This window comes from Trifolium pratense, linkage group LG4, assembly GCF_020283565.1.
Source record: "Trifolium pratense cultivar HEN17-A07 linkage group LG4, ARS_RC_1.1, whole genome shotgun sequence".
Taxonomy (NCBI): Eukaryota; Viridiplantae; Streptophyta; class Magnoliopsida; order Fabales; family Fabaceae; genus Trifolium; species Trifolium pratense.
Window position 1 is genome coordinate 23,325,878 of NC_060062.1, and position 14,447 is coordinate 23,340,324.

Consider the following 14,447-nt stretch of genomic DNA (forward strand, 5'->3'; position numbering starts at 1 on the left):
TCACTCTCGTTTTTAATATAAGAAAAAATTTACTTTTTAGATTTATAGAATAATTGATGTGTTTAGTCTAAAAAGTTGCTTAGATACATCAATCATGAATATAAAAATAAAAAAAAATTCTTATACAAGAGTATAAAATTAACATGCCACCAGACATATATTTTTCTGAACCAATATAATTCTATTGCTTGTTTAATAAATAAACCAACCATAATTCAAGGGAGTTATGGTGGTACTTTCAATTTCATTGTCATTTACCAAACACAACAAACACATATTAAACCTTAGAAAAAGACGTTGAAACAATAAAAAAACTATTCATTCTATCTCTTCTAATTCAAACAAAATCAACCCCACATTTCTTAGCAACAACCCAATTATTCATTTCATTTCTGTTCAATTGTCTCCAATTAAGTTTCTTTAAAAAAAATACAATGGCTAGAATCCAAAGAAAGCTTTTTCCAACAGAAACTACTACAAACCAAACATTAGATTGTTATGGCTTTTGTGACCCTTCATGTCCTTCAAATTGTTACACTAATGGAAATTACTATTTCTCACCCCCACCACTAGAACACACCACACAAGTTTCCTCTTACTTCATCATCCTCATTTCATTATTCTCATTGATTTTTATCATCATTGGTTTTTATGTGATCAAAGTGAAATGCTATAATGAAATGTGTGGTTGGAGAATTAATAACTCTATTCGCTCACAACCTGAAAACTCCGAAGAATTTCTCAATGAAAATCAGGGCGATCGCAATCACGATCACCCTGTGTGGCTCATTGCTACAGTTGGTTTGCAACAATCGATTATAAATTCGATTACGGTTTGCAAGTATCGAAAAAATGAAGGGTTAATTGAAGGAACAGAATGTTCTATTTGTTTGAATGAGTTTCATGAAGATGAAACTTTAAGACTATTACCAAAGTGTAGTCATGCTTTTCACATATCTTGTATTGATACTTGGTTAAGATCTCATACTAATTGTCCTCTTTGTCGAGCCGGTATTGTTTCGAACAATATTAATCCCGAAGTAACCGAATCGAATTTCGGACAAGAAAATAACAACTTGGGAAGAAATCAAGATACTCAAATGGATAATAATCCAAGGAATGATCAACAAGGTGTGGTAAGTAACAATATTGTTATCAATGTGGCATTTGAAAATAGGGTTGGAACAATAGAGGAATCAAGTGATGAATCAAATTACAACAAGGAGCAAATTATGAATGATGAGATGAAAATTGAGGAGGGTTCTGTTTCAACTGATCCTAGAAGCCATCTTTGGAAGGTTATTACTCAAAAAAATAGTAAAACAATGCGTAGGTGTTCAATTGAAGAGCTTTTGCATATAAGGCCAGTAGCTATGAAAAAGTCTTTCACTCTACATGGAAGGAAGAGTTTTAAAACAAGATATGTGACTATGAATTAAAGATGATTCATGTATGCATTTTTCAAATTAATATAATTAATTACTATATTTTTTGGACTTTTTGTAGTATTTTTTACGCGGTCATGTTTACTACTTTATAAAAATATTTTTGCAAATTTTTTATTTATAAAAGGGATTAATTAAAAAAACCCATAATTGTAAGTATAAACCATGCAAGCCGCGATTTCGTCGAATATCCTCGGACGAATCAAGTTTGAACATATAGTTTTAATCATGTGACCAACTTAGCGTCTAGATACGCTACAATGATTGTGTTAAAGAAAAGGATAGATACGGTACTTTCTGTTTGTTTACTATCATAATTTTATTTTTTATAATTGTGAAACTCTCACATGTAGGTTCCTTAGTTTTAAAAAAATTAGATTGTAGAAATGCTATCAGGATTTTTTGTTGTATATTTAATTTATGACATACTAACTAGTGTGTTTGGAACATGTTGGGAAGACTAAGGCTCTGTTTGGCAAAAATAGTGTTGGGAAGACTAGCTCTACTCTTTGTTCATGAAGGAGTAACCAAATAGCCTCACTTGTTGACTAGGCTTGAAACCAATCCAAATGAGAATGTTAAATGCAAAAAAGAGTTTAAATATATAACATAAAATTGAAACGAGAGAATGATAAAGCGATTGAGTGATTGTGAGAATGACACCAATATAGGTTTATAACGAATACGAATTTTTTAAAATCCACCGTTGGATTGAAAGTTTATATCATATAGATCATCCATAAAAATTTTAAAATTTTTTGAAAATCATTTGATATGTTATTGAGAGTCATCAAGATTAACGGTTTATGAGTTTTTATTGAATACCGTTAATTTTGATGAGTCTCAATAACATATTGATTTTCAAAAAATTTCAAATTTTTTATGGATAATCTATATGATATAAATTTTCAATCAAACAGTGAATTTTGTAAAATTCGTATTCGTTATAATATAAATGACTACTTCTCCACCATGCACAACATATGAAGGTTGTACATGTTAGACAAAGCCAAGATTGTTGGCGCAGCAGAAGCATCAAGCTTGGCACACACACTTGCACAATGCACATAAGCCAGTGAGCTTGCCTATGAGCATAACACAGTTTTGTAGAAAACTGTGATAAAGAAGGAAAAATGAAAAACTCTATAATTTGTGAGGTAGAAGAAGATGAAAGAATAAGCAAAAAGGAAAAGTTTTATTCATCCACAATAGGGTCCAAAAAGTTGATTACAATTGATACACTAAGGTGTATTTATGCTTGTTACTTAAGCTACAAGTAACTACCTTTGACCTAACTAATTCCTAACAACTTTTGGTAGTCAGACTAACCAACTAACTACCTAGGATCAAACAAAACAAACTAACTTCTAACTACTTAGCTAACTGATGAATTAGTATAATCCATCAAAGATTACATACGATTTATTAAATTTCACATAACCTTATGCATCAAAATCTAATCAGGTCCAATCCTATACCCAAAACCTTAGTTAGTATTACAAAACTGTAACAAAGAAACAGGGGTGTAGAGACCTTACTGATTTGGGTTTTGAAAGCTTCAATAATATGAATCAATGACAAATGAACATCCACTATAATTTGAATAAAAGATGAACTAAATGTAATGGTCATGGCAACCATTGTATACATTGACTACGACAACGATGGTTTCCTATCTATGAGAGTCTTCTTATCTACACAAAAGTGTACTTCCGTTAATTCGTCACACGCAAAATCCCCTGCTTGACAAATAATTCTAGGTCGAGCGCCAACAAATTGTATAATGTTTTTAACAAGGTCTTGTAGATCATATCGAGCATAAGGGTCTACGTTATATCCAACGTCTTTAAGAACATAATGAGCTTGACTTTGTTCGAAAATGTCTCCGGCAAACTCAAAATATTTATGTTGACCACAATCATTGGATGAACATACACCGTGTATGTCCCATTCAATCTCCCAAAACTCACGGTGTTCTCCATAAATATTAGGCCAGTATAATTCAAGACGAGGCTTCAAATCTTCAATCTGGTGAGAAAAAAAAACAATAAAAACACAATAAAGTAATTTAATTGACAAATATTTGGGGTTCTCCAAAACGACACAAATTTTTGTTTCTTATGCAGGAAATAAGTGTTATTATCTCATATGGTAGACAAAATTAAAATTAGGGTAAAATATATTTTCAGTCCCTACTTTTATATTGAGTTTTGGTTTTCGTCCTTATACTTTAAAATCACTCGTTTTCGTCCTTAATTAATTGTCAGTTTTGTTTTTAGTTTCAAATGTTAAGTCAACTAACAATTGACTAACGGAAGTCCTCATGACGCTGCCACGTTGAAATCTGTTGACACGTGGCATCCTATGTGGACTGTCACGTCAGATTTTTTTAATATTTTTTAGGCTTAAATGCAGTTTTGCCCCCCTTGTTTTGATTAAATCGGAATTTTACCCCCCCTGTTTTAAAACGCGGACTTTTACCCCCCTGTTTTATAATTTGTTGGATTTTGCCCCCCCTAAAATTCTGCTTTCGAGTCACAACTTTAAAGCTTCGCACACAACTCAATTTTGATCAATAATTTACCAAAAGGATACCGAAATGACCGTAATCGAGTTATCTTTCCACATAATCAAACCCCACTGAATTTGGAGTTACAAAGAGAGATTAATTACCGTTTTAGTGAAGGTATGTCCCCCAAAATTCTGCAAAAAATCTGCTTTCGAGTCACAACTTCAAAGCTTCGCATACAACTCAATTTGGATCCATAATTCACCAAACGGCTACTGAAATGACCGTAATCGAGTTATCTTTCCACATAATCAAACCCCACTGAATTTGGAGTTACAAAGAGAGATTAATTACCGTTTTAGTGAAGGTATGTCCCCAAAATTCTGCAAAAAATCTGCTTTCGAGTCACAACTTCAAAGCTTCGCATACAACTCAATTTGGATCCATAATTCACCAAATGGCTACCGAAATGACCGTAATCGAGTTATCTTTCCACAGAATCAAACCCCACTAAATTTGGAGTAACAGAGAGAGATTAATTACCATTTTAGTGAAGGTCTGTCCAATTACTAATTCTGCAGAAATCTACTTGTGATCTTCAAATTCAACATCGTCTACCGAACACATCGTAACTCCAAATTCGACGAAATTGAAATGCCAACAAGGGTAATTTCGTTAGATTTCCATACATGTAAATAGTATTAAAAAATGAGCTACAGGGTGAGAGGAATGACGAGAATACCAGTAGTAGTTTCATACGATAATTAATTTGAACAGACCTTCACTAAAACAGTAATTAATCTCTCTCTGTAACTCCAAATTTACTGGAGTTTGATTCTGTGGAAAACTAACTCGATTGCGGTCGTTTTGGTACCAGTTTGGTGAATTATTGATCCAAATTGAGTTCTGTGCGTAGCTTTGAACTTGAGGCTCAAAAGCAGATTTTGTGCAAAATTTTGGTGGAGGGGCAAAATCCAACAAATTATAAAATAGGGGGGGTAAAATTCCGCATTTTAAAATAGGGGGGGTAAAATTCCGCATTTTTCAAAATAGGGGGGGGTAAAACTGCATTTAAGCCTATTTTTTATTAAAAAAATTCAAATTTTTTATTTAATACTTTTTTTTACTGTTATTTTTTTGTTTTTTTTTAAGATAAGGACTTATTATGGTTGTAATTTATTTTGTCTTTTATGAAGTTTTTTTTTTTTTTTTTGAAGCAAACACAATCAACTCATTTCATTAATAATAAAAGGTTCAATACAACGAGGAACATAGTGAAAGAACATAGTGAGCCGCCATGTTCGCTTGTCGCTTAGTGAACTTGATCTCAAAGTTCGAATTACATTGTAACAATAGCTTAATAGATAAAATAATAGAACTCAACTCTGCAATACCATGATGATTGGCTTGTATTGCATCAACCACAACTTTGGAGTCGCTTTCGAACACAATGTTGGACCAACCTCTTGAAGTGGCCTGACGCATAGCCTCCAAGATAGCCATGGCTTCACCTTCAACTATAGCAAGTTTATGCATACTCATATTTGTACCTGCTGCAACAAACACACCTTGTGAATTGCGGATACACCAACCCCATCCCGTTTGACCGGAGGCTTGTGAAAAACTTGCATCGACATTACACTTCCACCACCCATCGCGAGGATGCTGCCAACGCAAAGGATCTGCAGCAATGATAGGAGGAGAGCTTGCTGCACCTGTGTCAGATATGCGGGACTGTGTTAAAACAGCGGCAGTCGCGCTATGTTGCTGCTGTATCACATGAACAGCACGCCATTCTCCAATTAAATGAGCAGCAGTTGTCGCAACACCCTTCGCCGTGTCTTTGACGCCGTTCCACACCCAATTGTTTCGGTTATGCCATATGCTCCAAGCAATTGTAGCAACAATGCCTGCAATATCATCTGTCTCGTTTCTGCAAATATCAAAAAAGACAGCTTTCACATTATCATATTGACGTATTCTAGGATCGATAACCCCACCCAATCCAGCTTCATTCCACACTTGTCTACTCTCACTACATCCAAAAAACAGGTGCCAATCATCCTCCGTATTATTTACGCACAATGCACATTCACTTGGACATGGCACATACCTTTCCCGTAACCGGAGTCGAGTTGGCAGACAATCACGACACACTCTCCAAAGTAAGTGTTTTGTCTTTGGGGGTGCCCTGCTTCGCCAAAGAGCTCCCCAATCGCCTTCCAAAGTATAATTATTGTTCACCGACTTATTCTTGATGTAGTGTCTGTATCCGGATTTTACTGTGTAGACTCCATGGTTCTCATATTGCCACACTACCTGATCCTCTTTCACTTCCTCAAATAAAGGTGTTTTAATTATATTTTCTGCCACCGCTTCTGAAAAAAGAGAGCGAATTTTATGAATATCCCACCTTTTCACATTCGGTAATAATAAGTTATTAACATATAATTCGTACATACTATGAGTTTGAGGAGATTGCATCCATAAAGTGTCCTCCCCACGTAACCACGGTTCAGACATAATTTTAATCTTACTCTCATCTCCTATCTTCCACCTACATCCAATCACAAGAACATCACGAGACTTCCAAATACTTCTCCAAACAAAGCTAGGATTATCACCAATTTTTGCATCAAATAAAGAGGAACGAGGAAAGTACCTAGCTTTGTAAATTCTAGCCACCAATGTATGCGGCTTCGCCACAAAGTTCCAAGCCTGTTTTGCAACCATTGACATATTGAAAGCTTGAAAATTACGGAAACCCAAACCTCCTTCAGATTTTGGCCTAGCCAATCTATCCCAGGCGAGCCATCGGATCCCTTTATTATTAGTACCACCACCCCACCAAAAGGAGTTAAGCATTCTCTCAATATCAGTAATAATAGAATCCGGAAGTAAGTACACACTCATGATATAAGATGGGATAGACTGTAAAACTGATTTTATCATAACATCCTTACCCGCTTTTGATAGTGCTCTCCCCCGCCATGAGTTGATTTTCTTCCAAATTCTATCTTTAATATAACCAAATGTAGCTTTTTTACTCCTCCCCACCATCGATGGTAGCCCAAGGTATGTGCCCATGCCCATAACATGCTTCACTCCCATAATACCGGAAAGGTCCTCCTGTGCCGCTTTACTCAAATTTTTGCTAAAGAACACCTCTGACTTGGACAAGTTAATTTCTTGCCCACTGGCTGCACTGTAAGTATCAAGTAACGACATTAAATGGGTGGCCTCCATAATATTAGCCCTGCAAAACAAGAAGCAGTCATCAGCAAATAAAAGATGGGACACCAACGGTGCCCCTCTACAAATTTTTACACCATGAATATCTCCTCTCGCTATAGATTGTTTTATAAGTGCTGTTAAGCCTTCAGTTGCCAAAATGAAAAGATATGGAGACAACAGATCGCCTTGTCTAAGACCTCTTCCAGGATAGATAGGTCCAACCTTGTCAAAATTCATTAACACCGAGTAATTAACAGAGCTAACACACATCATCATCCAATAGAAAGGGATAGAAAGGGATGTTAGTTCGGTTGGGCTTTTCGGACAAGTGGGTTCATTGGATGATGATGATGAAGTTTTTTTTTAAAAGCTTCTAAATTATATTAAAAAAGAGATATATAGCATAAGACATGCTAAGACACCTCACAAAGTTACAAATAAGAAAACAGTAAATAAATAAATTCCATGACAGAAACATAAACAGACATGCTTACACAGATCAACTGCTGTCCATGATTAGCACAGTAAACATAGTCGAGGTTCTGCTTGCCATTCGTAGAAAAGACAGTGGGATGCGTTTGAAAAATAAAAAAAAGTAACAGTAACTAAAAAAATTATTATTTTTTTTAAAAATCCTTTTTTATTTAAAAATATGATGTGGCAGTCCACGTAGGATGCCACGTGTCAACGGAATCCAACGTGGTAGTGCCACGTGGACTTCCGTTAGTCAACTTAACATTTGAGACTAAAACCAAAACTGACAATTAATTGAGGACGAAAACGAGTGATTTTAAAATATAGGGACGAAAATCAAAATTCAATATAAAAGTAGGACCTACCCTGAAAAATTATTACTTGGTGAGATAAATTATCTCATATGGTAACTAGCTAAAGACTAAAAACCGTCGTTTAAAATTTTTGTTTCTTTTTTTACTAAAGAGATAAACTAACCGGGAGGATCTTAATTCATAGATTTTATAGATACAGTTAGGTAAAATTTCATGTGAAGATAGACTAACATTTTTCTTTTTTTTGTTCACAAGATAGACTAACATTTTGTTCCTCAAATTTTTCATCATTACATCTAGTTGGAACATCACCCGTTAACATTAACCGGCAAAAGGCCGTGAATTGTCCGCGAATTGTAAAAGATTGAATCGGTTCTCTAACACTGTTGAACAGAGGTTCGGCAAAGAGACGGGGGGGGGGGGGGGAAGACGAAATTGGCTTATTCAGGAAGGAAAAGAGGAAAATAATGAAAAAAAGTATGCCAACTTGAAAGCCTTTTGTCACAAATAGTTGAATATGTTTTTTTTTTCTTTTTCTTTCTTGTGGTGAGTTTAATGTGTATATACATATACTACGTATATCAGGAGTTTTGGGGAGATTTACCAATTAAAGCCTTGACCATTAACAATTTCACAACTTCTGATAAAATACATTGGATTTATCTAATAAAATAAATGTTATAATTTGGACAACAAACTCACTTGCATGTGGTTCCTTTAAGATATGAAAGAAACATTTTCTACAAAGAATCATAATTTGGTGCACATTGAATGACAATCAACAATGTCATACATCCACAGCAAGCTCAACATGCATACAAACAAGCATTTCGACTTACCAATGTTTCTTTTAAGTTATATATGATTACCCCAGATGCATTCCTAAACAACGCAAGTTATTTTTAAGATAAGCTAAAGCTGTGAGCACATAAGAATTAGCCTTTTTGATGAACAGCAATCTGGTGGATGTCCATCTCCTTCAACATCACTGAACGTCCACAAGAATCACAGGGTGCAGTCCTTGACCCACAAACACTCTCATGCTCTGACAATCCTCTTAATCTGTCACGGACGTCCATCGCAGAACTTCCAGCTGGAACCATATCACCACAAAACCGACATGAAATTAGCCGCAAGGGGCAAACTGATGCTTGATGTTCCACCTACAAGAAATAAAATAAAAAAGTTGAAATTTCTGAGTCAGATTTGTAATAGTTCATGGTTATCAAATCAAGATTCAAACCGTGAATCAGAAGACATTTTCTAAATCAAGAATCAAATCTTAGTATGAATCGTAGGATACGTTACCAATAAAAATACAATATTTTTAAGTAAAAACGAATGACATAACAAAATTATAAACTGATCATATACGAAAATCAAAATAATTCAGGATTCAAAGTTAAATGTCAAAAGAAAAGTAGCTGACTACACAAACATGACAGAAAAAAGCAGTTGACAACTCTGAATTTAGGTAGTGTTTCCTTAAAATTAATCATGATTCATCATAATAAATCTATGATGACTTGAAATTCATGATGGGATTTGTGTCCAAAATAGATATACAGTAATGATTCATAGCAATTTGGGTTCAATTTTATCAAAATTTATGACTTGTATGTATCGTAAGATACTGAAAACCATGGCTTGAACATTTTTCATATGAATTCAGATGATTGAGTTGCATACTGACCGCCAAAACAAAGCAGCCAACAATAGATACACCACATTTGTTAGTAACAAAATAGAAAATGAAAAATGGAAACTCAACTGTTTGTAGGCTTTTGCTACTGGATCCCCAAATTCTAACATATCTCACTCAGTCAAATATAAATTAGGACAGACATTACGACCAAAAGAACAAGATAAAACAATGAATTACACATGTAGAAAGCAGGGAAAAAAAATATAAAAAAAGGGGAAAATAACAAAGTACAACAATACTAGACAAGAAGAGTGTGAGAGAGGAAACTTACCATTTGCTCTTTCTCAAGTACTATTCCACAAGGGCAGTGAAATGGCTCGTGAAAAACTTTCACGTGCTTTTCCAATTCTGCCTGTTGGAAAGCTTGACCACACCTATCACAATGAATGTGATTTTTGGACTCCTCAATTCTAAGAACAACTCCACAACCTACATGCTGGCAGGTGACGTTATGCCTGCTACAGTAAGCTTCGTGTAGTGCAATAGTCCTAGTAGGTATGTAATGCTTGCAATTCCTACATTGTTCAGTATCCAATTCCATTGATGACATGGAAGATGATGCTTGTTGACCAAATTTTTGGTTGAAGTTATCCTGGATCATGACCGATAGTTTGTACTTAGTCATTCCTTTAAAGCCGTATACACCAATGCTGTAAGTCGCTGCAGCTAAGTTTTTATCCTTAGAGCTGAGAATCAAAGTCTTTGATCCAATATCATGGGAAGACCACTCATGTTGGTGTCTTGTAGGAAATATAAGAGGATGTCTAGAAATGAAAAGATCAGTGTCTCCCTCATTTGTCTCTGATTCTAATTTTACCTCGATAATAGAACTCCCACTCAAAATTTTGTCCCAGGTGCCATTGTCAATTGAAAATTTGTAGTACACAAACTTTCCTTCATCTACTGTTCCGGTCTGTGATGTCCCAAATACAACTGGAATTAAAACATGTTGATCAGTCTGTTCTGAGGTTTCAATTGGATCAACTATGTCAACTTCAATATCTGTTTCTAACACAGATACACTTGAAGAAGGTTTTAACTCAAGCACCCTTAATTTATATTCAAGTTCTCCATAGTTTACAGTGAAAATGTCACCTTGAGAAAGAGTAGCATGCTGCCGAAGACTTGTTTCGAGGATAGCCTTATGATTTGGCAAATCAGAAAATCCTGCTCTTTCAGGTTGAATTTTCGCATAAGTCCCTTTTGGAAGCCAGACATAGCGGACTTCAACCATTGGAGATTCTATAATAGAAGTTTCAGAAAATAAATTATTCCATACATGAGGAGGAAGACCAACTGACCCTTCATCAGCAGTGAACTCTAAAACTCCTGAATGGGTGGTTCCCGTTTTCTCTCCATCAGTACCTTGAATGCTTGAAGAGCCATTCTTCTGAATTAACGATAACTGAAAGTACATTGGTCCCTTATCAAGAGCACCATGATCAGACAAGTCTGTAAAACAAGAAGGAGGCAATTTGATTTTATCTCCACTACCTTGATAAGGTACAGCTTCTAGTAAACGATAAAAAACAATTCCCCTCCCAGCAATTAGGTTTTCTTGCATCTCTTGATCAGCCTGAGTTGAGCAAAGTAAATAAAGGAATCATGCATTTAGTATTCTCACATTAATAACCTAAGCATAAAAGGAAGTGATTGCATCCATAGACTGAAAAGGTACATAAACATTCATATTTGTAGATTGGCATGTTTATCTTAATCAGCTGTGGGATAAGGATTAACTAATATGATTATATATTTCAAATTCCAATATCATTAAACTTAGAATAATAGGAGAGAAAAAAAAAATGGAACAGCTGGTTATAATACTGCAACTGATTATTACAGACTTATAGATAAGAAAGTAAGAAATCATTCAAGGATCTATACTTGCCAGCTTAGTCATTTTGGATGATGTTTATTTGACTGACATAGTATCTTATACTTATAGGCCAACTAGTGAAGAGTTCAGCGCTTCATTCACAGCCCTAATATTCCGAAAAAATTACATCTCGGCACAATATATTCTTTGTACAACCACAAAGGGCTATTGCTTGAAGGGTGCATCATAGACCTAACAGCTCATACCTTTATATGAAATGGTTGCTTGATACCTACAAACTCATTTCTAATAAACTGCTATCTTAAGGTTTGACAATAATAACACCGCAAACATATTAAGGAGCTTCACATAAGTAAGTTAAGGGTATAAACAGGTATGTGCAAAATATCAAATTGTCCATGATTAGAGAACTATTGTGAACATAATCGTTAACATAACACACATTTTCCTACAAGATGATATCAACAACAATGTAACACAAAAATGGATTCTTTAACATCCCCTATACCCAAGAAGAGCAAACCGAAGACATGAAACAAGTTTATTTGCCTGACATAATCCTTACAAAAGACGGACAGAATAATTAAAATTGAATCGCCAACAACAACAAAAGAAAAAAAAAAATAAAAATTGGATGATTACACAATTGAACTTAATTTCTACATTTCATTTAACTAATAAGTAATAATGACTATACTAAATACTAGACTCATCAATATAGTTTACAATCAAAAGAAAAATAACTACTTTTTCCTGCAAAACTTGCAAACAGCAATAACTATCTTCCAGTCAAAACCTAATGCTTCCATTTCCATAATTTCATAAAAATTTATATTATACATAATTCATAACGACATCAATTGATTAATAATTTGCAATATTTCCCCCCCTTTGATTCTAATAATTATTAAATTAAATATTAATTATTTGAAATTAACCTAAATGATCCAATGATGATGATGATGATGATCGAATAAGAAGAAAATCGAAAGAGTGAAAAAAGGGATTAAGGTTAGGTTAGGTTACCTTAAGTTGAGCTTCAGCGGCATCAATACGACGAGATCTTTGAGCAGCTTCAATGGCTTCTCTTTGAATACGAGCTTCTTCTTTCGCTTTCTTTTCTTTTTGAAGTTTCAATCTCGCTTTCTCTTTTCGTTCTTTCTGTTCTTTCTCTATCTTTTCTCTCGCTCTTCTTAGTTCAAAATCCATTGTTCGTTTTTCTTTGTGTTTGTTTGTGAGTTCGTGTTGGTTACGAAAATATAAAAGGAGCTTTGTGAAATTGTGATTTGTGAATAATTAATTAATTGATGAATCAAGTTTGAGTTTGAGTTGTTGTTTCCTCATCTTATACGGTTGTGTGTTGGTTGGTTCTTTCTAGAAAGATCTGGGCCTTTCTTATGGGCCCTACTGACCCAATGGGGTTTCCATGAAAGCCCACTACTTTTATTTGTTTTCTCAGAGAATTTTAATTGGTAAACAAGAACTTTTCTTTTCCGACCCCCCTCATTTCTTTTCTATCCCCAAAAATCTCATTTTGCCCCTTGCGGTATGAAATTTTTTTGCAATAAACTTCGTTTTATATAAACCGAAGTTTTTAAACATGGAAAAAAAATTCGGTTTATATAAACCGAAATAACATATACCCCCCCAAAAAGAAGGAAAATTTATGTGAAAATTCGTGTAGAACTACCTGTGGTAAATTTAGCATATCTCTCTGAATATAGGTCGTATGCTAATGATTTTTAATCCAGTGTAAAGAAGACAAAATTTACTACAAGATTGACACCGGAATTATTAAATTTCATTAAGTATAGTATGAGAAAATCTACCTACAGGGTTGAGAAAAGTTTCTATAAAATGTTGTAGAGATACCTGTGGTAAATTTATCATAGCTCTCTGAATATAAGTCGTATGCTAATTATTTTTAATCAAGTGTAAAGAAGACAAAATTTACTACAAGATTGACATCGGAATTGTTAAATTTCATTAAGTATAGTATGAGAAAAGCTACCTACAAGTTTGAGAAAAGTTTCTGCAAAATGTTGTAGAGATACCTGTGGTAAATTTATCATAAATCTCTGAATATAAGTCGTATACTAATGATTTTTAATCCAGTGTAAAGAAGACAAAATTTAATACAATATTGACACCGGAATTGTTAAATTTCATTAAGTATAGTATGAGAAAATCTACCTACAAGTTTGAGAAAAGTTTATGCTATGTTTCTGTACCAGTACCCATTATTTGGTAAAACTGAACCAATTGGATAGTTAACCCTAAAAACAAAATTATATTTGTATTCTTGACACCCTAAGCTTTCCAACGAGTGGTCGTTTACTCAAATCGGACATCATTTAGTATTTCAAATAAATTGTGGAAGTTGAGGGTCTCATGTAGAATTTATGCAGGAAAGCTGAAAAAAAATTTGGAACACAATATTTCGGTTTATATAAACCGAAATTTTTTAGCATGACAAAAAATCCGGTTCGTATAAACCGAAGTACCCCCAAGGACAAAAATGGAAATTCAGGGGATAGAAAAAAGAAATGAGGGGGGTCGAGAAGAAACCATCGGTAAACAATATGGTGGTTTGTAGAAAATCATTTTTTACTGTTCTTACTCAAATGATTTCTAGAAAGAAAATTGATCATATGAGGTCACATGTCCATAAGTCACAGTCATGTATGTAATTCTTTGGTATGTATTTTTTTTTCTTCTATAAATTCGTTGGTATGAGTTTAAATCATGAATGTAATTCGTTGATATATGATAGAACATTATAGGATTGTTTGATTTATACATCCAATCTCACTTTTTCTTTTTAGCGTGATATTGATACGAAAGTTTACATTGTCGTTAGCAATTACTAATCTCCGCCGAAAAATTTACAGGACATTAAGGTGAGTTTTCTCCTCCCATTCAAATT

At 34.2% G+C, this 14,447-nt stretch overlaps 2 protein-coding genes across 2 annotated transcripts; one reads left to right on the forward strand and one right to left on the reverse strand.

Moving 5' to 3' along the window:
- Positions 1–422: 422 nt before the first annotated feature.
- Positions 423–1,512, forward strand: LOC123923333 (RING-H2 finger protein ATL54-like). The gene has a single exon (XM_045976020.1). It carries the CDS (start codon positions 435–437, stop codon positions 1,437–1,439), a length of 1,005 nt encoding a protein of 334 aa, XP_045831976.1. The 5' UTR covers positions 423–434; the 3' UTR covers positions 1,440–1,512.
- A 7,148-nt stretch (positions 1,513–8,660) lies between these two features.
- Positions 8,661–12,841, reverse strand: LOC123923796. The gene is made up of 3 exons (XM_045976530.1): positions 12,548–12,841; positions 9,953–11,257; positions 8,661–9,139 (listed from the first exon to the last, which is right to left on the reverse strand). Exons 1-3 carry the CDS (start codon positions 12,728–12,730, stop codon positions 8,912–8,914), a joined length of 1,716 nt encoding a protein of 571 aa, XP_045832486.1. The 5' UTR covers positions 12,731–12,841; the 3' UTR covers positions 8,661–8,911.
- Between the last annotated feature and the right edge of the window lie 1,606 nt (positions 12,842–14,447).

Coding starts and splice junctions, on each gene's coding strand:
- LOC123923333 (XM_045976020.1), top strand. CDS start 435: ATGGCTAGAATCCAAAGAAAGCTTTTTCCAACAGAAACTACTACAAAC.
- LOC123923796 (XM_045976530.1), bottom strand. CDS start 12,730: ATGGATTTTGAACTAAGAAGAGCGAGAGAAAAGATAGAGAAAGAACAG. Junction 11,258..12,547: donor CCGCTGAAGCTCAACTTAAG/GTAACCTAACCT, acceptor TGCTCAACTCAG/GCTGATCAAGAGATGCAAGA. Junction 9,140..9,952: donor TACTTGAGAAAGAGCAAATG/GTAAGTTTCCTC, acceptor TATTTCTTGTAG/GTGGAACATCAAGCATCAGT.